The sequence below is a fragment of the Diabrotica virgifera genome, chromosome 9 (genome assembly GCF_917563875.1).
Source record: "Diabrotica virgifera virgifera chromosome 9, PGI_DIABVI_V3a".
Classification (NCBI taxonomy): domain Eukaryota; kingdom Metazoa; phylum Arthropoda; class Insecta; order Coleoptera; family Chrysomelidae; genus Diabrotica; species Diabrotica virgifera.
In genome coordinates this window covers 20,790,981-20,814,705 of record NC_065451.1, presented here as the reverse complement: position 1 = coordinate 20,814,705, position 23,725 = coordinate 20,790,981, and the positions used below count along the sequence as shown (strand labels likewise).

General features: G+C 32.1%; 1 protein-coding gene and 1 long non-coding RNA gene across 2 annotated transcripts in view; one reads left to right on the top strand and one right to left on the bottom strand.

The window, feature by feature from the left end:
• The window catches only part of LOC114331197 (protein Skeletor, isoforms B/C), a 30,647-nt gene extending 19,900 nt beyond the window's left edge, over positions 1 to 10,747 (bottom strand). Inside the window, exon 1 of the mRNA XM_050661642.1 lies at positions 10,451 to 10,747. Within this exon, the coding sequence (XP_050517599.1) occupies positions 10,451 to 10,499 (49 nt within the window). The 5' untranslated portion in view covers positions 10,500 to 10,747. The remainder of the gene's footprint in view (positions 1 to 10,450) is intronic.
• On the top strand, positions 7,972 to 8,685 carry LOC126892172 (uncharacterized). Its single transcript, XR_007700704.1, has 2 exons — positions 7,972 to 8,336; positions 8,461 to 8,685. It is a non-coding gene; the product is annotated as an uncharacterized LOC126892172 (long non-coding RNA).
• Positions 10,748 to 23,725: the final 12,978 nt, after the last annotated feature.

The following is a 23,725-nucleotide window of genomic DNA, read 5'->3' as shown; positions in this document are numbered from 1 at the left end:
CGGTCGGTCAAGCAAAACGTAGAACAGGGGTTACTGAGAGGGTATCAAAGTTGCTTTCCTACGAAGGTAATTATTTTCATTTACTAAGGCTGAAAATCAGTACCCACATTCTAATTTAAATATAAATAAAAGTTATTTTAGTCGGTCAGCTGTATGATGGGACAGAGCCGGTCGGTCGGCCCCAGTGAATGTACAGGGTTATTCACTATATTTTGACTCCCTTGTAAACTGCTTTATTTACAGAATTAGAAAAAAATGTAAAATACAAAAGTGATTCGATTTTTAAATTATGATTTTTTGACATATATATCGTACTAGTTACGTCATCCATTTGGGCGTGATGACGTAATCGACTATTTTTTAAATGGAAATAGGGGTCGAATGCTAGCTCATTTAAAAGGTTATTCAATTCCCTATTTAGTAATATAAACATTAACATGATTAATTATCAGGGTGTACGAAAAAAAAATTTAATTAAATTAATTGTTTAATTAATAATTCAAAAAATTTTTGGACACCCTGTATAAATAATGATCTTAATGTTTATAGTAATGTATAGAGAATTGAATAACCTTTCAAATGAGATAGCACATAACCCCTATTCTCATTTAAAAAAATAGTCGATTACGTCATCACGCCCAAATTGATCATACTAATATAATAATAATAATAATATGTTTATTAGTTTTCATGTACATGTATCTGTATAAGAATTTTACAATAATTACGTTAATTACACATAAAACAATAAACATCTGGCACTATCCGTTAAAACCAAAAATGGTCGAGCACGGGAATAGTGTGTATATCGTGTAATACATAAAAAAGATAGTAGAATACTGTTACATAAAATATAAATAATTAACTAAGTCTAATTACATCTACATTAAAATTATACTTAAATTTGTACAACGTATTTATATTATTGTCTTTTTTTATTTATTCTTTTATTCTGATGATGAAAACTATACCCACTTTGATGTTATGACATTCATGTAATGAACACATTCATCAAACCATCCAAAATTATAATAGTTGTTTAATCAATTAAATTTTGCACATAGCCGCGATCCAAATTAACAACATATTTTTTAAATATTGATTTAACCATCATTGGTAAGTTGAGAGTTGTAATATATATTTTATACATCTCAGGTAAGGAATTAAATATTTTTGGAGCTTGATAAAGGATGTATCTTTGTCCTAATTTTTTTTTTTGCTACTTTCAGTTTTAACATTTTTATTTGTTTTATTACGAGTTTCATATGGGTGGCATAGTTTATGAAGTATATGTTTTTTGTTATATATGTATAGTAATATTGAATACATATATAGTTTTCTTGTATCCATTACTTTTGCTTCAACAAATAGAAGATGACTTGAGTATGTCCGTTTTTTATGTAATATTATTTTTAGTATTCTCTTTTGTAATATGTCAACTTTTTTTAAGTATGTTTTTAATACACCAACCCAGCCAAGTATTCCGTATCTAATTCTGGACTCAACAAGTGAGTGATATAGTATTTTTAAGTATTTTACATCGATTATTGATTTTATATATTTAAATTTAGGAACTATAGCTCTCAAACATTTTGTTAGTTCGTTCATATGCTTATCCCACCTTAGATGTGAGTCGATAATTATACCCAGATATTTTATATTATTGGATATTTTAATCGTTATGCTACGTTCCCTGTTATTGATACTTATATGATTAAAAGATGGTAGTGATACTTTATTACTACAAAATGGAATAACAAACGTTTTTTCGAAGTTAATTGTCAACCCTTTATAACTGAACCATTGAATTATTTTAAACATATCTACTTCAATTTTATTTTTTAAATCATTCCAAGTGTCTGCACTATACAAAATAGCAGTATCATCAGCAAAACTGATTATTTTTCCTTCGGTGTTTATGTTGTATAAGTCATTTACATGAACGTTAAATAGTAATGGACCTAAAACTGTACCTTGAGGTACACCACATTTTAGGATGAGTTGATCACTGTAAGTGTTATTTACCTTCACTATTTGTTGTCTTTTATTTAAGTAACTTTGAATTAACTTATGTGTAATTCCGCGCACTCCGCATGCTTCCAACAGTTGTGGATGGCTTACCGTATCAAACGCTTTCGCTAAATCCAGAAATACACAAGCAGTAGGTTTATTTTTGTCAACTCTATCATATATGTCATTAACAAGTTCTGTAATTGCATCACTTGTAGAAATAACTTCTCGAAAACCAAATTGTGAAGTTGATATAATGTTATGCTTATTGAAAAAAGTTGTTAGTCGAGTTTTAAGTGACTTCTCAAATATTTTTGTTAAGGTTGTTATTAGTGAAATTGGTCTATAGTTTGAAGGATTACGTTTATCACCTTTTTTAAGAATAGGAGTTATAACAGTTTGTTTAAACTTATCCGGGCACACTCCAGTTTCAAATATTAGATTTATTAATTCAACTAATGGCTTTTTAATTTTTCTATTTACTTATATTTATTACTGTTTCAGCGGTTATTCTGTCAATTCCCGGAGATTTCTTTTTCTTTAGGTTTTTTATAATGTTTTCTATTTCACTTTCTGAGACTGGTGTCAAATATATGGAATGGTTTGAAGATTTATATATAGGCGTATATGATTGAGGTGGTATTATTTTTCTAGCATGTTTCTCCAATTTCTGTGAAATAACGAACAAAAGAATTTGAGATTGTAGTATTTTCTTTGGTGATAATTCCATTTTCTGTGAGTATTTCGGGAATATTTCCTTCTTCTTTTGTACTTTTTAAATTTTTTTTAATGTTTCATAAATTCTTAGATACATTTTTATTTTTAAAGATCTGATTTCGGAAGTAATCTCTTTTGGTGCTTTTTATTAATTTATTGAGATATGTTCTGTAATTAAGATAATTGTTTTTTTTTTAATTATATTTTCTGGATCTTTGATGTATTTGTGATATAGCAAATTTTTTGTATTTATGGATTTCACCAGTCCTGCAGTTATCCAAGATTGGCGCTTTAATTCGTGACGTCACTAGTACGATATATATGTCAAAAAATCATAATTAAAAAATCGAATAACTTTTGTATTTTATATTTTCTTCTAATTCTGTAAATAAAGCAATTTACAAGGAGGTCGAAATATAGTGAATAACCCTGTAAATTCATCGGGGCCGACCGACCGGCTCTGTCCCGTCATACAGCTGACCAACTATAATAACTTTTATTTATATTCAATTTAGAATGTGTGTACTGATTTTCAGCCTTAGTAAATGGATTTAATTACCTTCGTAGGAAAGCAACTTTGATACCGTCTCAGTAACCCCTGTTCTACGTTTTGCTTGACCGACCGCAGTATGTTTCTCTACACAATCACAGTAATTAACTGTGAAAAATTTAGCTTTAGTAAATTCAAAGAGATTTTTCAGCGCTGCCTTTCCGTCTATGAGGGCCGAAAGATTCTAAGCTTAGAATAAACAAAAAGTTTCTTTTAAATAAGATATTTGAAACTAAAAATCACATCAAATTTTCTCTCCTCCCCCCCTTTAACTTATTAAAATAAACATTATAGAAGTTTTCAGGGAGTTTCGGCCCTCACTAATAATGCACTTAGATACCGAATAAAATAATCTGCTATGCAGACGATGCAATACTAATCTCTCAAAGTGAAGATGATTTAAAACGTATGCTGCACCAATTTAATTTAAATCCGCCAGAAAATTTAACATGTTAATTTCCCCAAAAAAGACCAAATGCATGATTGTAACAGCAACTCTACTAAGCTGTAAATTAGAGCTGGAGGATCAGATACTAGAACAAGTGATGGAAGTTTAAATATCTAGGCATTACACTATCTAGCTATGGAAAGCTCGAATCAGAAGTGGAAGATCAAGCGAATACAGCAGAGCTGCAGTTTGCCTTAATGACACAATATAGAGAAATAGAAATATCGGAAAAGAAATGAAAGACAGAATCTACAAAAGTCATCAGACCAATATAATGGCATACGCGGCAGAAACGCGACATGATACAAAGAGGACAAAAATAATGCTAGAAACAGCAGAGACGAAAACCCTTCGAAAAATCGATGGTAAGACACTATGGGACAGAGCTAGACGTGCAGATATACGACGGAGATGCAAGATGAACAACATTAACAGGTGGGTAAAAAACAGAAGAGTAGAATGGAACGACCACATAAGCCGAATGGCATCAAATAGAGTAGTAAGGACGGCGAGAGGCGGTTCCCCAATAGGAAGACAATCAGTGGGAAGCATGTGGGAAGACCACAAAAACGATGGAATGAGAACTTACCGGAGGCACACTGAAAAACAGACATAGCCATGTGTCAGGCGCGGATCCAAGGGAGAAATGGAGTCAATTGCCCCCTCCTTCAGACCTCGCCTGGTTTCTACTGACACTTTTTTCAAGAAAGAGATAATTACGATTGAAAATAAATATGAAGTTTTGTATCCCGTTGATAACTGAATAACTGAAACACAAATACGCAGAATTCCTTGGAATCGAAAATTAATTTGCGATACTTGCAAAGAAATATTTTAATATAAAAAGTTGTATTGATATTTATACAGATACTTTTAGCATAAATCTATCTATAATAAGGAGATACCATTTACAGTAAAAATTCTTTGTTATATTCACTCCCTCAACATCAATTTTGAAATCCGTTCAAGTGCCATGTAAATATAAGGAATTGTTATGGAGGTACGAGGGAAGTTATTTCTTTTTTGAAGTTATACTTCTTTAGGCGCGATTGAGAGTAAAATTTCATAATACTGCGCGCATGCGCACACAGACAGTACGTAGTTCGTTGCCAATCTTTCAAGATAGGTATGTATGTATCTGTATCAGCGCAAATAAGTCATTAAAAGAATATATTAGTGTTTTTAGTAAATGTATTATTTATTATAATTTTTGTGTCTATGGATTTGTTTTCCTCTGTAGTAAGATAATAAAATATATGTAGGTATAACATTTTCCACTCGATCTATTTGTCACCGTGTTGTGTACTTATATCCGAAACTTACGTGTCACTTACAAGAGGCTCGGTAGCCTAGTTGGTAGAGCGTTGGATCAGAGATCGGAAGGCCCCCGGTTCCAATCCTGGACGATTCATATTTTTTTTTATTTTTAGTTGTTTTAATAAAAATTTTTGAAAGTAGTAGAAAAGAAAGTTAGTTTAATATTTAAATAAAATACAAATGACCTGTTAAGTATATTTACTTCGTTGAAATTATATAATAGAAATATAACTTCTTACGTGCGTACAAAGTACACACACATTCTTTTTATTTCATGCTTCCGCTAAACGAAGTTTTTTATTGAAAAATTCTTAACACTAATAATTTATCTAACCTATGTGATACACATTAGGTAGAAACGCACAACGCTTCAGTGCATTTCGAAAAGAAGTTTGTGAAGATTGTCGATGTTTTAGAAAGCATCAGTACATGGAATGCTAACATTTCGAGTCCTAAAGCTAATTTATTGTTAAATAGCTTTAGGACTCCTAAATAATTGGTCCACCATTCATTGTCGTGTTAAAGTTCATCAATAACATTTTCTCCTTCACAATTTTACTAAAAAACTTATTGCAAAAAGAATCATTAGATTTAATTTCTACTAAAAACCTGATCAGTGATTTCCTTAAAACATTACAAAACAAAAGAAACAATGCTCAGATTGAATTTTCAAAAATTTGGGAAGACGTACAACTACTGGCCAACAAGAACAAGCTACAACCAACTACAACTATCCATAGCAAGACCACGTATTTTTAATCGTCAAACGAAACGAAAATTTTTACTTCATTGCCCCCTCCTTGCAAGGTTGCTGGATCCGCCGTTGCCATGTGTACACAAAGAAAAGAAGAAGTCTTCTGTAAAATTTACAAAATCACACATAACTCCTTGTTGCAGTCTTCAATAGTTAAATACCTAGTAGTTAGCCTTAATAAATTCTCAGTTCCTTGGTCTATAAAACACGTTGTGTATCATACGAAAGAAATTGAAATATTATTATTATCGGCATTTCTATTAATATTAATAACCTTCAAAAATCTCAAAATTTGTAATATTTCTTCGAAATATCATTAGTAATATCTTTAGATACTATTGTAATTAAGGATCTACTTTGTTGAATCACTGTTTATAATAGGATTTGATTTATTGGATGTTACTTTAATATTAATAATTTTGCATTGCATACTTTTTAAATGAAAGAGGGAAAGGAATTATCTATCTATTAAGTATAAATATAAACCAAATATGGGGTTCAAACGGAGTAATGATGCGAAATAAACTCGCTAACACCTTAGAACAAATTACGAAAATCTTAATAGATACAATTAATCAGTTAAACTTAAAAATGAATCTCGCATACAGACGACAAGTGTCAGAATATCTACAATTAAGAAGGAACTATAAGTGGTCAAAAGATTAAGCACCAGATTTTTCCATCAGAGTCTTCATTTGGTTTGCCCATCGCGTTGGAAATCTTCTTCTTGGTTTTCGGCCTTTTTACACCAGGGAAATAAGGCAAAAATATACCATGTTCGGGACACTTGAGCAGCCAGGTTGCAAATGGGTTTTTTGGGTAATATATACCTAATACATTATAAATACAAAAGTGCCCTTCACAGTTTGGACGAGAAATTTAGTTATTAACAAATAAGGGTCAAAAATGAGAGATTTTTCGTTTAAATCGCTACAGGTAAAAATAGGGTAATTAAATGTCTTATTTATATTAATTTTCTTTTAGTAGATGAGCCAAACCAAGGTTTAAAATAGAGTTTTTTGAAAATTGGTCCGATTATTTGTTGCTTCGGATATTACAAAATAAAACTAAAATTTCGAAAATAAAAAATTTGCTATAACTTTTGCGAAAATGAATTAAGTCCTTTCATATTGCATGACAAGTTGAGTCAAACAGTCCATACAATGCACAAAAAATTTTAAGACGTCAATTAGTTTAAATTTTATTCAATTTGTTTATCCCAAAGAGATTTTTTTTCGCAATGTTATTGTTCACAAAATAATAATGATACAGCAATTCTGTGAAAACAACATGAAAGAAGAATAGTAATATTTTCAACGCTTTAAAAAAATCATTAAAAAGTCATTTTTATTACTCAGAAAACATTTTACTAAAATAGAGTCATTTTTGGCTTATAAACAATTTGAATAACTTTGTTAATATTAACTGTAGGCTAAAACTACAATGGAATTTAAAAAACTGGTATTTTTATACGAATTTTCCAAGAAAAACTTTTCGCCTAGGTTAATTACGGTCAAAGTTAGCCACTTTTTTATTTAATTGAAGGCTACTTTGTTTACAGTTTAGCAACCTAACTAGAGCCATTTTGAAGTTGAAGATATAGGTATAGGTTATGTGTAAAAGTTTGAGTAAACTTTGAACCTCAACAGAGTGGTTAATAAAGCTTAAAAAATGGCGTCCGAACGGAATTAATTCGTGGTCCGTGGAGGTGAATTACTAAAATACGTGCACTCAAAAAATGAAACTGATTCTGCAAACATATGCTGCGATTAATATCGCTGGAACTTGTATAATTTGTATAATTTGTATGTACTCGTAGTCTTATAGAATACGTTATGTACACACAACCCCACCTAACATTACAAAATGTTAGGGGGAACACTCAGGGATATGAAAAATAGATTACGACCGATTCTAAGACCTACCGAATATACTAATATATAATTTCATAAAAATCGGTCAAGCGGTCTCGGAGGAGTATGGAAACTAACACTGTGGCAGGAGAATTTTAGAGATGTAAATATATAGATGGCTATTAACAAATAGGGGTTGGTGATAGAAGAGTGAAAATTAAGGGTTGTATGTATTTTTAATTCTACATCATATAAAATTAATGTAGATAATTTTGTCCAAAAAAAATAAAAAAAATGTCAGGGGGGCAACCCTCCTTATAACTTCCCATACAGCACAGGTCATCTTTAAGATATCTTATTTACAACCAAATATGGTCTTAATGTCTTAGGTCTCAATTAAGACTTTTAAAAGATATCTTTAAAACGCCAAATTTAAGATATCTTTAAAACACCAAATTTAAGATATCTTTTAGACATCATATTTAAGACATTTTTTCTTAAAATACGTTATGTTATAATTACGAATTTAAAAGTTAGGTTAGGTTAGTAAAATATTTAAGACAAGAGCTGGTAGCAAAAAGACAAACTCCAAACAAAAGCTTTTTCACATCAATGACTTCAGTGGTATTTCCCATATTATGGTTTTATTTGAGGGATATTTAGAAGACTACAGATTTTAATAATGCAGTAAGTTCAGATTTGGATTGTTATATTATTAAAGTTAAAGTTAACGTTGTCATCAAGAGTAAATGCATGTCTCCTAATTCAACAGCTTACCTTAACAATATGCCCTTAAAAATATATTTTTTAGGTAGGTATCGGAGCTTGTTAAAGTAGGAGGAGCAAAAGCCTATGATTTTGTATAAATAGTTGGAAAATTAATTATTAGCAATGAGCAAGCTTTAAGTACAGTTGGCTGGGACAAAAAGGCAAACACAAAAGTTTTGTGATACTAGAATTGCAAATCTGATAATTGGTAAAGCTTATTCTACATGTACATGTAAAATTTTAATAGCAATAAACGTATTTTTAGAAACTAATTATTTTTATTAAAAGTTCATTTAAAATATTTCATAAAAAATTAAAAAGAAAGATATCCTAAACACCTTAATAATATACAAAAAAAGACATCTTTAAGATGTAAGGATTTGTAACATCCGTACATCTTTAAGACGTCGTAAAGATATCTTTCCGGAAATACCAGACATCTTTAAGACGTCTAAAACGTCTTTAGTGAGTTATCTTTTAGATTTCTTTAAGATGTCTTTGTGCTATCTGGGTTAGGTATAAAAAATAGATTAAAACCTCTTCAACGTCCTACAGGATAAACGTGTAAAATTGTATTAAAATCGGCCAAGCCGTTTCGGAGTATTATGGTAACTAACACTGTTACTACAGGAGAACTTGATGTATATGTATATGTAGAAGTAGCTGCGAATTAAATAATAAAAGTGGCTAACTTTGAACCTAATTAACCTAGGCAAAAGTTTTTTTCTGAAAATTCGTATAAAAATACCAGATTTTGAAATCCTAAAGTAGATTTACTCTATAGTCAATATTAACAAAGTTATTCAAATTGTTTAGAAGCCAAAAATGACTCTATTTTACTAAACTTTTTTCGGAGTGACAACAACGACTTTTTAATGATTTTTTTTTTCAATACTTTAAAAATATAACTATTATTCTTGCATGTGGTTTCCACAGAATTGCTATGTCATTATTATTTTCTGAACAATAAGATTGCGAAAAAAAGCTCTTTGCGATAATCAAATTGAATGAAATTTAAACTAATTGACGAATCGTCTTAAAATTTTTTGTGCATTATATGGAATGTTTGACTCAACTTTTCGTGCAATATGAAAGTCTTAAGGCCATTTTCGCAAAAGTTATAGCACATTTTTTATTTTTGAAATTTTAGTCTTATTTTTCAATTTCCGAAGCAAAAAATGATCGCACCAAAATTCAAAAAGTGCCATTTTAAACCTTGGTTCATCTACAAAAAGAAGAATATTATAAATAAGATATTTAATTACCCTATTTTTACCTGTAGCGATTTAAACGAAAAATGACCCTTATTTGTTAATAACTAAGTTTCTCGTCCGAACTGTGACGGGCATTTTTGTATTTATAATGTATTGGGTATATAGTACCCAAAAAATCCATTTGCAACCTGGCTGCTCAAGTGTCCCGACAAAAACCTTATTTTTTTGGACTATTTACCTTTCTTTCTGCTACCACTAGTTCCGCATAATATGCGTCTATATTCGTTACTATTTCTAAAGAGTTGGAATTTTTGTTTACCTTTTAAGGAGAAGTCTTTTTAAGACTTTTTAAGTCTAAAATGCGAGAATAGATAGGAAGGATAGAGAAAACATAACCAATTTGTATTCTTAGTTATGGTACTACCATTCTGGTAGCTGGTACTAGACCATAGATGAGGGGGTGGGGTACTAGACTATGGTACTAGACTAGGTACCATAATATGGGGTACTTAGTTATGGTAGTGGTACTACCATTATAATATGGTACTACCATTATAGTAGGTACTTAATTATGGTACTACCATTAAATAACGAAAATGATTAGGATCGGAGTTTATACCAAAAAACAGCTGTTACGATAAACACACTACCTAATTTTTTTGTGATGAACAAGAACAAAGTATAGGCTGCCAAAACAATGTAGCAAATTAATAATAATTTTTGTACCAATTTTCAATAAATAGGTATGTTTATATAGAGCCAAATAGCAGTGGGTACTATTGACATATATACAAGATAAAAAAAAGGATAAATGCTTACCTTGAAACCCACATATGCACAAAGACACAAGCACTGTCACAGTCCTCATCGTAAAACAGATATTTTCATTTTTGATAACTAATTTTTTTGGTCGTTCTTGGTTCAATATGTGTTACATTTGTTAAATGTTCGCATGAAGACAACAACCAACAACTTTCTAAAGTCTTTGTAGTTTCTACTCACGCCAAGGTTGAATAACTTTAAGATATAGTTTGGGTGATTGTTCGCCGTGTCTTGTAGTACCGCAGACCGCAGGTACCATTAGATGGTGCGTGGTAGGATAGAACGGTGTCGTTTCACCTGGCAGTGTCAAGGTAAAGCGCTAAGACACCGAATTAATGGATTGATGGGGGAAATATCTACAAAAATTTTATTAACGAAGACCAGTATGATTTCGAATTAAAAAAAACTAGTTTATTATTGTTATTGTATTAATAAATTTATAGTATACTTCTTCTTTTTCATGTGCCGTGCCCCAGTGATGCACGCAGGGGAGAATTTTGGGGGCGGTTAAAACCAATCACAGGGCATATAAAAAAAAATATAAAGAATATTCGGAAAATGCAAAAAAAATTTCGATCCGAAAGCGAAACCCCCTGCCCCCCCCCAAAGGAAAATTCTAGGTACGCCACTGCCATGCTCGATTATCGAGAGTTGGCCTTCAAATTGGCTATAGTAATTTTGTTGACGGCAGCTTGGAAAAGCGATACAGAGGATCTTTTAAACCATGCTCTCAGGTTTCTAAGCCGTGACGTTCTTCTTCGACCTGGCCCTTTTCTTCCATCTACCTTGTCTGGTATTACTAAATAAAATATACGTCGAACCCGCTTATTAGAATAGCCTTCGTGCCAAGCAAAAGTATTCTTATAACCGGAATATTCTAATAACCGATGATTGGTGGCCAGTAGAAACGTTTCGTGACCTCAAATTTCTATTCCTTAAAGCGGGATATTCCTATAACAGGTATTCTATTAAGCGGGTTCGACTGTATATATATCTCTCTGGGCAAAGTGGTAGATAAGTATTCTTTGCTCTGGGTGGCCACAGAGCAACATGACCAAAATATATATTATACAGGGTGTTTGGTAAAGAATGGGCCATAGCTTAACCTTAGATTCCTGAGGTTAAAATAGGTCGATTTAAGCAGCTAACTTATCTTAGTGCGAAAGTTGATAATAACCGAAATACAGAGGGTGTCAAAATTAAACTTTTATTTTATTTTATTTATTTTTGAATATTTCTTGACAGGCATGGGAAAACAACACGAAAGTTGGTAAGTGATGCTGGTACTGTACACCCTACTAAACTATGTTAAACAAACGTTTCTGGCTACTACCAGAGGCGTACGACGGGGGAACGTGAATGGTTGACCCTTCCCAAATTCTACGCCACTGGCGGAATTTCTATTTTAGTACAATTTTTTGATTCTCCAATACTTTCTATGTAAATAACATGCTCTTCATTCGTAACTATAAAGCCGTTAGTTTTCGAGATATTTGAAGCTAAAAACGAAGGAGCATAATACATTAATCAAAATAAGTGTGCTTTTCATTTTTAACTTCAAATATCTCGAAAACTAATGACTTTATCGTTACGACTGAAGAGTGTATTATTTGCATAGAAAGTATTGGAGAATCTAGAAATTATGCTAAAATAGCAGTTTCATCAGTGGCGTAGAATTTGGGAAGGGTCAACCATTCACTTTCTCCTGTCGTACGCCTCTGATTTTAACCAGAAACCATTATTTAACATAATTTAGTAGGGTGTACAGTACTTACACTTTATGCTAAGTATCAGAAGGATATGTCAAATAGTTTTATAGTACCGGGCACACATAGTTGTTAAAGTTTTAAATAAAGAATAAATTATTTAAAAAGAAGAATACTTTAATAGTATATTACATACCTAGCGGGAAAGTACTCTATTTCAGCCGAGCGGCAAGGTAGTTCACCGAGGTGCGAAGCACCGAGGAAACTACAGACGCGAGGCTAGAATGAGTTCCCGCGAGGTTTGTATACTATTTTACTCACAATCGGTTAGTAGTTTATGGATTTCTAATACTCACAATCTACCAATAATAATTTCGTTTCAAATATCTGTATTCATTTTCATTATGTGATAAGATGAATTATTTTAAGTAACCTGTGAGATCGTTGCTAGGTAACAAAACAAGTTTGTTGAATCTGACATTTAGGCGATACACGACGCCATTAATTGTACATATAATCAAATTGTGTTTATTTTACAAAAATGTCTGATAGTGAATTTGAATGTACGCCACCAGAACTGCGGGTAGCTGCAGAGAGAGCTACTGAAGGAATAATTCCTGAAAAAAGCAGGGAGAGGTATGAAAACACCTATGAACTATACAGTAAATGGTGCGTGGCTAAAGGTGTGCAGCATACCTCTGAGACGGTACTTCTTGCATATTTTTGTGAAATAAGCAAACAAAGTAATAAGCCTCCACATTATGGTCAAGATATTTGATGTTGCGAGCAGTATTAAACTTTAGGCATAATGTTGATACTAGTAAATACGCAAAATTGCGGGCATTTTTGAAAAGGCAGAATGTGGGATATTAAGCTAAAAAGTCAAGTGTTTTTTCTGAAGCAGACATCGATACATTTTTAAACAATGTCCCGATAGAATATCTTCCTCAAAAGGTAATTTTAATTTATTTAGTGCATATTAAATATATGTTATATTAAATTTTTTTAGGTTGCTTTAATTATTGGCATTTCCGGAGCCTGTAGGTGCGATGAACTTTTAAAAATGAAAATAATTGACCTGGATATTTTAGAAAAACGAATTATAATAGTGATTCCTGTCACAAAAACCTACTCTTCCCGTACATTTGTAATTACAAAATCGGAATGAATAAAAAGAATAAAGCAATACTGTGACCTTCGTAATAACATTGACTCTGATAGATTTTTTTTACAAATAAGATTTGGTAAAATTACACGACAGCCTTTTGGGCATAATGCTATAGGAAGTTTTCCCAAAAAAATAGCAACTTATTTAAAGTTAGAAAATGTTAACAGGTTTACAAGACATTGTTTTAGACGTACTTCAGCAACATTATTAGCAAATACAGGTGGAGACATCCTACAGTTGAAAAAGTTGGGGGGTTGGAAATCCAACACCGTAGCAGAGAGATATGTGGAGAATTCATTACATGGACAAATAAAAATTGCTAATGTTGTCTCATGTAGAAAATCCAGAAACGTCGGCGTCATCATCTATTTCTGAAACTCATAATTTTGAGCAGAGCAACACGGTCTTACTTTAACCGTTAATAGTAATCATAATTCCAATGTAACTATTAATATTTATAATTCCAAATAGTTTTCTTTTTGTTATTGTTGTTGTTGTTTCTTAATTAAATAAATGTTGAGTGGATTCTATTCTTTCTAAACCATCTTTTAATCAAAAATGACATTGACATTTGTAGGTAGAAAAGTGACAGATGCTAGCCGGGAAAGTACTTTCCCGGCTAGCTGGGAAAGTAAAGTAAGTAATAAGTCGCTTCCTGACTACTTCAAAGGTTAGAAATCCATAAATTACTAACCGATTGTGAGTAAAATAATTTTTCGTAGCAACGACGGGCATCTGACCTAATGTACTTGACGACGGAATATTATCAAAAATTATCGGGTATAATATCACAAGAGGGTAAGAATAAATTGAAAATATTGCGACAGTTTTTCGAAAATTTGTTGTGTGGCAATAGACACGAGAGCCCGTAGGGCTCGAGTGGCTATTGCCCAATGACAACAAATTTGAGTAAAAATGAAGCTTTATTTTCTTCAAAAATGAATAACCATTTTCAATTTCGTTGCAAAACGAAAATACAGCCGCATGATATTCTAGTCCAATCAGAGAGTGCAGCAAGCACCTCTACCGGTTTCGAAACTTATTAGTCTCTCATCAGGAGGCACATATGCTGCTCTCTCTGATCCAGTTTTCAAGTTTTCAATCTAATGGCATATAAAAAATATAAAACAACATAATGTTATTTCTACATTCTACCAGACTGAAAACAATGGGAACCTTCTCTGATTACACCTCCGAGGCTTCTACAATTTGCAAGCCATAACGGATGCTGAGACTAAGGAAGATGAGGGAATTTTACAATTTATAATTCACGTCCCATCTGCTCAGCGCGGTAAAGTTCCAACGAGAATGGTTCCTTTCGTACTCCAATCAGAGTAAACGAAAGGCAACAAATAGCATAGATGCCCTAGCGGCAACTGCTAGCAAAAGACTAAGTTTTCAATCCAATGGCATATAAAAAATATAAAACAACATAATGTTATTCTACATCCCACCAGACTGAAAACAATGGGAACCTTCTCTGGTATTTTTTCTCATTATTTTCTTATTTATTCTTACTGTCGTGTGATATTCGTAAGATTATTTTTTAATACGTATATATTATGGATATTTTCTTAAATGTGACAGTTGTCAAAACTAGGAAACTGGTTGCCATTATGCCATTAAACAGAAACAATCTACTTAAAAAAATTATATCGGTAATTTTCTACAGTAGATAATTCTCAGTATAATTTTAATCTGATTGGACAAAATTAAATGTGATCAAATATCTTACTATACGATTGGAAGTTAAAGTAATTGCACAAGAGCTCTGAAATTATTGAATTTTTCTCGAGTGACACTTTGACAGTTTTAATTTCACGAGCCGAAGGCGAGTGAAATTATGTCAAAGTGTCACGAGAGCAAAAATTCTATATTAATTTCAGAGGTCGAGTGCAATTTGTTGCGATTATTTCATGAATAAAACTGTTCAAAACCAAAATTTTATTGTAATTTATTTATGTAAGTACCATTAAACACACAGTTTTTATAAATATTTGACGATTGAAAGTCATCACTTTTATAATTTTTAAAACATTAATTGTCATTAATGTCACTGAATGTATTTTTTCGTAGCAACGAAGGGCATCTGACGTAATATACTTAACGACGGGAGATTATCAAAAATTATCGATTTAATTCACATTTCTGTAGGTTAATTTAATTTAATTTAATTTCTATTGGTCAGAATCTCCTATGAATGAAATAATCACCTTAATTTTTATTTCTGTAGCTTTATATTGGTCAGAATCTCCTATGAATGAAATAATCTAATACATTTTGTTAGTTAGGTACATAAATAAATTATTTAGAAATGAAAAATGACTTGGTATTTGAGGAAGGTGGAAAAATCATATGTATAACGTGGGACTAAAGTGCCTTTTCCTCCCGAGAACGAAGTTTACTGCCCGACGCGTAGCGTAGCACTTTCCTCCCTTGTTATACAAATAGCTATTCCACATAAGAGTTTCTTTATCTTAAAGAATGCAGCTCTGGTCTTCTCTATACGTATTCTAATTTCTTTGCTATGTCCCAGTTCTCATTTAGATCACAACCAAGGTAGGATTTTGTTCTCTCCAGTTGTTCACCATAAGCTATTACCACTTTCAATTGTATTGGCGTTTTATTGACAACCATCGCCTATATATTGTCTTTGCGGTGTTTAGCTTGAGTCTATATTCATCACACGTTGTGGTAATCCTATTAATCAGATATTGAAGTTTTTCATAATTACTTGCAATTAACAATTAACACCGTGCCAGACGCGTATCTTAAATTGTTAATATTACCGACATTCATTTTGATACCACATTGAACATTATCCACTGCTTTATTGAAAACGAACTCAGAATAGATGTTAAATATTAGTGGTGACAAAATGCAACCCTGCCTTACTCCTGTCATTTGAAATGTGGTGTTATAGAAGGATGCTTAGAATAGCATGGACACAGAAGAAAACTAACACGGAAGTATTGCGAGAAATGGGCGAAGAATGCGATATAATAAACACAATAAAAATAAGATACCAAATAAGATACTAAAAAAGGATACCAAATGGCCAAATGGGAGAAAAACAACTTAAAATAATCTGCTATGCAAACGATGCAATACTACTGTCAAAGTGAAGACGATTTAAAACGTATGCTGCACCAATTTAACATAACCGCCAAAAAATTTAAAATGTTAGTTTTCCCAAAAAAAGACAAAATGCATGGTTATAACAGTAGTCCTGTCGCCAGGGGGGGTACAACGGCCTCGTTAATTCAGATGGACTTACCCAAGTTTTTTTTTATGTATTTTGACCCGTAGAACACGAATTTTTTGGGTAACAGTTGATCCGGATGTCGATAAGATTGTTATAGACCAAGAACTTGAGGAATCAAATAACAGCGATTTTTGGCAAAACAAAACAATATTTTGTATTTTTTGGGTCATTTTAAGCAAAAAATATTTCTACAAGTTTTTTAGTAGGATGCACAGTTTTCGAGATAAACGCGGTTGAACTTTCAAAAAATCGAAAAACTGCAATTTTTAAACCCGAATAACTTTTGATTAAAAAATAAAATAGCAATTCTGCTTAGCGCCTTTGAAAGTTCAAGTCAAATTATGTCGGTTTTGATTATTTGCATTGCTAAAAATTTATTGTGTTATTGTTAAACAAAGCTACAAACAACTAGTGCGTGAGTGATGTTTCTATGATTTCTCATTTAAAATCGAACGAGTAGGTAGAATAGGTACTAGTGCAATCAAGACTATTTCTACGTTACATGCGGTAAAACGCATGTAAAAGCACGGGAAACCCTACGTGTTTATAGCTTTGTTAAACAATAAAAAAATAAATTTTTACCAATGCAAATAATCAAAACCGATATAATTTGACTTAAACTTTCAAATGCGGTAAGCAGACTTGCTATTTTATTTTTTAATCAAAAGTTATTCGGGTTCAGAAATTGCAATTTTTCGATTTTTTTAAAGTTCAACCGCGTTTATCTCGAAAACTGTGCATCCTACGAAAAAACTTGTAGAAATATTTTTTACTTAAAATGGCCCAAAAAATACAAAATATTGTTTTGTTTTGCCAAAAATCGCTGTTATTTGATTCCTCAAGTTCTTGGTCTATAACAATCTTATCGACATCCGGATCAACTGTTACCCAAAAAATTCGTGTTCTACGGGTCAAAATACATAAAAAAAACTTGAGTAAGTCCATCTGAATTAACGAGGCCGTTGTACCCCCCCTGGCGACAGGACTACAGCAAATCCAATAAGATATAAATTGGAGCTAAAGGGTCAGATAATAGAACAAGTGATGAAGTTTAACTATCTAGGCATCACACTATCTAGCTACGGAAGGCTCGAAACAGAAGTGGAAGATCAAGTGAATAGAGCAAACAGAGTCGCAGGTTGCCTGAATGACACAATATGGAGAAATAAACATATCGGAAAAGAAATGAAAGGCAGAATTTACAAAAACAGTCATCAGACCAATAATGACATACGCGGCAGAAACACGACCCGACACAGAGGACAAAAACTCTATGGGACAGAGCTAGAAGTACAGATATACGACGGAGATGCAAGGTGGACAACATTAAGAATTGGGTAAGAAACAGAAGAATAGAATGGACCACATAAGCCAAATGATAAGAAATAGAGTAGTAAGGACAGCGACAGACGGTTCCCCAAAGACGATCAGTGGGAAGACCACGAAAACGATGGAACGACAACTTACTAGAGGCACATTGAAAAAAACAGACAGTCATGTCTATACAAAAAGAAGAAGATTCTTTTCAAGGAAGTTTATGAGTACGTCGCTTACCGATCTCGAAGATTTTGTTTGACTTTTCTATTCCTTCATTTAGTTTTTTTTTTTGAAAATATGTTTAAATCAGAAGGTGTACATATAGAGACCGACCGAATGCGATTTTTTTGGCCGTTGCTCGGTCTGTAGGATACCTTCGGCCGAAGGTGGCTAAAAATATATCCCAGATAACAATATAAACTTGTTTCAAACTTGCAACAAGTTTGATACATCAAACATGAAAGCTTGCTGCAGGTTTGTCATGGCAACTTTGCAAACTTGCAGCAAGGTTAAATCAAACTTGCTAGTTGGTGTGTGACAAACTTGCTTGAAGTTTGTTTTTTCAAACTTGATACAAACTTGATGTAACAAACTTTCTGAAGGTTTGTTTTTGTTTTGTTGCATGAAGTTTGTTTTTTCAAACTTGATACAAACTTGCTTAAGGTTTGTTTTGAGATACTAGCCACAATTTGAATAAAACAATGTGAATAAAAAGTACAATACCATTTTATATAACTATTTATTAATCACTCGACAAAATACAATCTATTGTATAAAATTATTCATTGGAACTTACATTAAACACCCTAGCTTCAGATTCCGATGCTTGGTTTTGTCTATCAGCTCTGAAACAAATAGAAATTGTTAAAAACTCTTGCTGTGTGAACAGAATTAATCTATGTTATTAAAAGATGTAAAAATATGTTAAAGTAACAATTTTACAATAAAACCTAAAATTTATTTATTATATCTACATATTTTATAATATATAATTTATTTTAAATAGTATGTGAGTACAGTTAGAAGCTACAAAAAAAAAACATAAAAAGACTTACCTCTACCTCAATGCCACCAGAGTTGGCCAGAGCAAAATGAGTAGGTACTAATCTGTAATGCAGTAAGCATGCAGTTTGGTCTATTAACAATGAAGAAAATAGGCTTCAGCTTAGTAATAATAATTAAGGTAATAGCCTCGGAGAATTGTACGGAAAATTTAAGTTGTAAAAAACTGGATAACCACAACAACAAACTGTCACCGCATACGCGTAGCAGATTTTTTTCCCGTGTTGCCAGCCATCGAGTAAGCTTTTTCCCTCAACTTACCTTAAAAATTCTCACTTTTATGAAAAAATTCGTTCCTATTTACAAAATGTGCGAAAATATCTTGAATTATTTTCAAATCTTTTGATTTTTTAAAATATTGTGCAATTTGGACTGGAGCAAAAATTCCCTTTTGAGATAACTTTTTCAATTGTATGTTGAAAATTCTCGCAAACACAGAAATTTCCCTACGGGTGGCAACACTTTCGTTGTCGTGAGCGGGACATCAGTCGGGGCGCCGAACGAAAACCGAATCGAAGCGGGCTGTGAAAAGCTAAGCTTGAAGCAAAGTTGCTACAAACTTGAATAATCATCTTTGTCATAACAATATTGCAGCAAACTTATCACAAACTTGCCTCGTCATATTTGACGCAGCAATGAAAAATCAAAGAAGAATCAAACTTGCCACAAGTTTACATGCTATCTGGGATATTATATGTTAATAATTTAAATTATGTGCATCTTTTTATTAACTGATAAGTGATAAACAAAAATATGAAATTATAAGATAAAAAGTCGAAACATTTATACATTATTTGGTAATAGAAGCGATAATAAAAATAAATAACATTAAAAAACTTTAAAGTAAGTGAGTATTTATGATTACTGGATCTGGTAACTAATATTCGAAATCAAACATCCTAATATTATACGTAATAAAAAGAAGCTTGCCACCATTCATAGTAGGGATATTCGATGTTTTTCCATTAATATTTAGGTAGTCAAAACACCAGTAATCTTGAGTTTTAACAAATACAATAAAATTATTATAGTGTCTCAGAATTTTACTACGTGAGAAATATTCAAATGAAGATCTTGGCCATTTGTTAAAATTTATATCCTACCTACTACCTGAAGGTTTGTAAAACGTTTTAGTTTAGGGTATAAAGTAGGGTGTAAATATTATTCAAATAATCAAACACTCGCCGAAGCATATTGTTTAGAGATTATTTATATAGTATAGTATACTGACAGAGCATTTTATTATTCCACCTTCGGCTTCATTTTGGCCGAAGCCGATTAATCGGTCGGTCTCTATATACATATTGTAGAATTGTTTTTTTTTTGTAAAGAAATTCAGAAAAAATTAAATTTATATCAACGACCATGAAATCATAGTTTTTCATCACCCTGTATATCACCAAAATTGTTTAGAATTTAATTTTGCTATTAAGCAAGTGTTTCGGGAAAAAGTGAAACGACTAATAAGTGATTCGACGAGATGCACGGGACATGAACAAACATTGCGGTGATTAGAAAGTGGACATCGTGGTCGAAAACAAAGACGGTTTTAAGATCCTTTCCGGGAATGTTTTTAATGTGGTATACACATTGTATGAGTTTTAGATGTTAAAGTAGAAAAGAACTAATTATATCTTTTGAAATATGACAAATTGGTAAAGTTCTGTGAAAAAATATTTGGTTTCAGAAGAAATGGGTATGAAAGGTTTGGAGAGGCGTGTTTTGGATTGAGTGGGAAAGCTGAGAGAGACGGGAGTCAGAATTTGGCGAGAGGGGACTGTATAATTAACATCGGTGGAAGGCAGTCCAGTTTTGTTTTAAAAGTTTAGTAATCAGTGTAGAGTGTGTGTGATCAGCCTTTGCGAGCAGAATCAAGTTGAAACCAAATTGTCGACCGGTTGAAGAGTCAATTCTTCCTGGTCCGAGTGAGCTTCCTTTGTTTTGTCTAGAACGAGTAGCTGATTAAGGCTATGGGTACATAATTCGCAAATATTTTACGTGTATCCCTACCTTTTCTGTCTTTACACGGCATTTTACGTGTAGTAAAATTCACACTGGTATGGATATGTAAACTTTAATAGAATGTCATTCTACTTGAAAATGTCATCATTAATTTAAAGAGATGGGTTTTGAATGTTCTTGGATAACTGTTATTTTTATAATTGCAAATTATAAATTCAGTTAATAAATGTGATAAATTTTTCACTAACTATGTATTCAGTGATTGTAATAATTTATTTGTAGGGTAGAGACTCCGGTTATGGCCACTATACCAGTTATGGCCACCTGATATATTTATTTCTATTATTAAGGTCTACTTAGGTAACATTGATTCCTTTATGCTATTACAGTAATCTACAAACATATTTACTTTAAATACTTCATACTAGGTGGTGCTGATAGTTCTACAAAATCTTGTGACTTTTGCTGTGAAACTTCATAACTGTGGATTTGTTAAGAAATTTGGTAAGCAAATACTTTTTCATATCTAATTTTATTTAATGCATCCGATATTTGTTTTTAACAATATATAGACATATGGCACGATTATATGTTATATTTTCAATGTTTAGTAAAATATTCTAATAATATTAACCTCCAACGCTTATAATCTTCGTGGCCATAAACGGAGAAAGATATATTATGTTTTCCTATTTATGGCCATGGCATGGCCATAAGTGGATTTGTATAAAACTAGTTATGGCCATATTATGTGTAAATGACAAATGATTATAGGAGTAGTATGCCATAACTTAAAGTAGTACCTATAGGTAATTTTATTCTACTTCTTTTCAGAAGTATGGCTCCAATTAAAAAAAAAAGATTTTTATATTCACCCTCGAAGGTCAAGCAAGCCCCGGATGCTATTACCAAGCGAGCAAAGTATTTCAAGTACCCCGAACAACTCTTCGCAATAAACTATCTGGGAAGTGCCCAATTGACGGTCCACGTCACGTGGACCAGACTCGATCTTAGGAAAAGAAAATCAGCTTATACTCATCGCACTTCATGCTAATTCCACACATATTTTACAGCCTCTTGATGTGGCAGTTGGTTTTTGATGTGGCAAAAAACTGTTAGAAAATGGCGTATTGATAAACATGGAAAGGAAATTACCAAAGTTGATGTTCCAAAGGTTTTGTCAGATTTGATAAATGAACCCAACATGACACAAAATATAATTTCGGGATTTAAGATTTCTGGTTTAAATTCATTCGATGCAAATAATGTAGATTATTCAAAAATTATTCAGAGACAAACTCTAACATCAACTAATACTGATACTGAAGAAGTAAGACATCACCTTCGATTCATTGAAGCTCACATAGAACCATCGATTCTAGCACAATTCAAAGATGCAAAAACTAAAAATTCTTGTATGACTTCTGGTTACGATTAGCTAATAAGATTGAGGAATCCAAAGATAATGGTTTTCATGTCACCGCAAACACTCCAATAATATTTCAAAGTTCGTCACCTGAAGTCATCAATCGCGAATCAACCCTCAACACCCGTAACACATGAAGCAAACACTTTCACACCCTGAAGAATTTGGTGAAAATTCATCATCAAATGTAGTGGAAGATTCAATAGGCTCCAACAATTCACCTCATCGTGAGATTGATGTCCATCCCTCAACATCAAATATCATTGAGATACCCAAGAAAAATTTAGCATCCATATTTAATGACATTGTTCCATGGCCAAATCAAACATCTACATCTGGAAACAGAAAAAAAGACTACACTCCAAGTGTCATAACATCTGACAGATGGGTGCTTTATCCTGAATTAAAAGAACAAGCCAAACTAGAACAGCTAAAATTAAAAGAACAACGGAAAAGAGAACGAGAACTAAAAAAGGACGAACAAAACAAAAAGACTAAAAGTAAAAAAAAAAGAAAAATATTGTGGAGTCTAGCTCAGAAGAAGAAGTGGAATGGATGGAAAGCGGAAGTAGTATAGACGACATTGATGATGAAAATGAAGGTATTATCGATAAAGATGATAGTGACACTGAAAATGACAATACTGTTGAGTTTAGTCCCGGTGATTATATTTTGGCGGCATTTGAATCAATCAGCAAGAGAGGGACTGTTACTTTCAAATATGTTAGCAAAATCATTAATATCTTGCTCGAGAATGAATACGAAATTTAAGGCTTGAGAAGTATAGATGAAAGTAATTTAAATTTTAAACTTATACACACTGACATATCTTTCATCAACAAAACTGATATTGTCAGTAAACTACCAGATCCACAATTTATTCAAGACGGAAGGATATTGAAGATAGTTTTTCCAAATAAGGAAAAATTATACAAATACAAATACACGAGAAAAAAATCATGTGTTATACCTATTAAAAAAAATAATGACTTGATTTTGTATTAAACTTATAATTAATTAATAAATAAAAAAATGATACAATAAACGGTTACATTGTTTTTTTTAAGATAATGATTAACTTCTTAGTGGCCATAAATAGGGAAAAGTGATGGCTATAAGTGGGGCTTTTGTGGCCATAAGTGGCAAAAGTTGCCATTTTGTTTTTAATATTTTTTTTCTTAGAATGGTTTATTTTTAGGAGGCTGAAACTTTGAAGACTCATTGGTAAGATTTCCCACCAAGTATAGGAATTTTTCCATCGTTTAATTTTAAAATTTGTTTAGTGTTTTATTCATTACAATGAAGAAAATTGCTTAATGTGGCCATAACCGGGGCTTCTACCCTACAACAAAAACTAATACTCAAT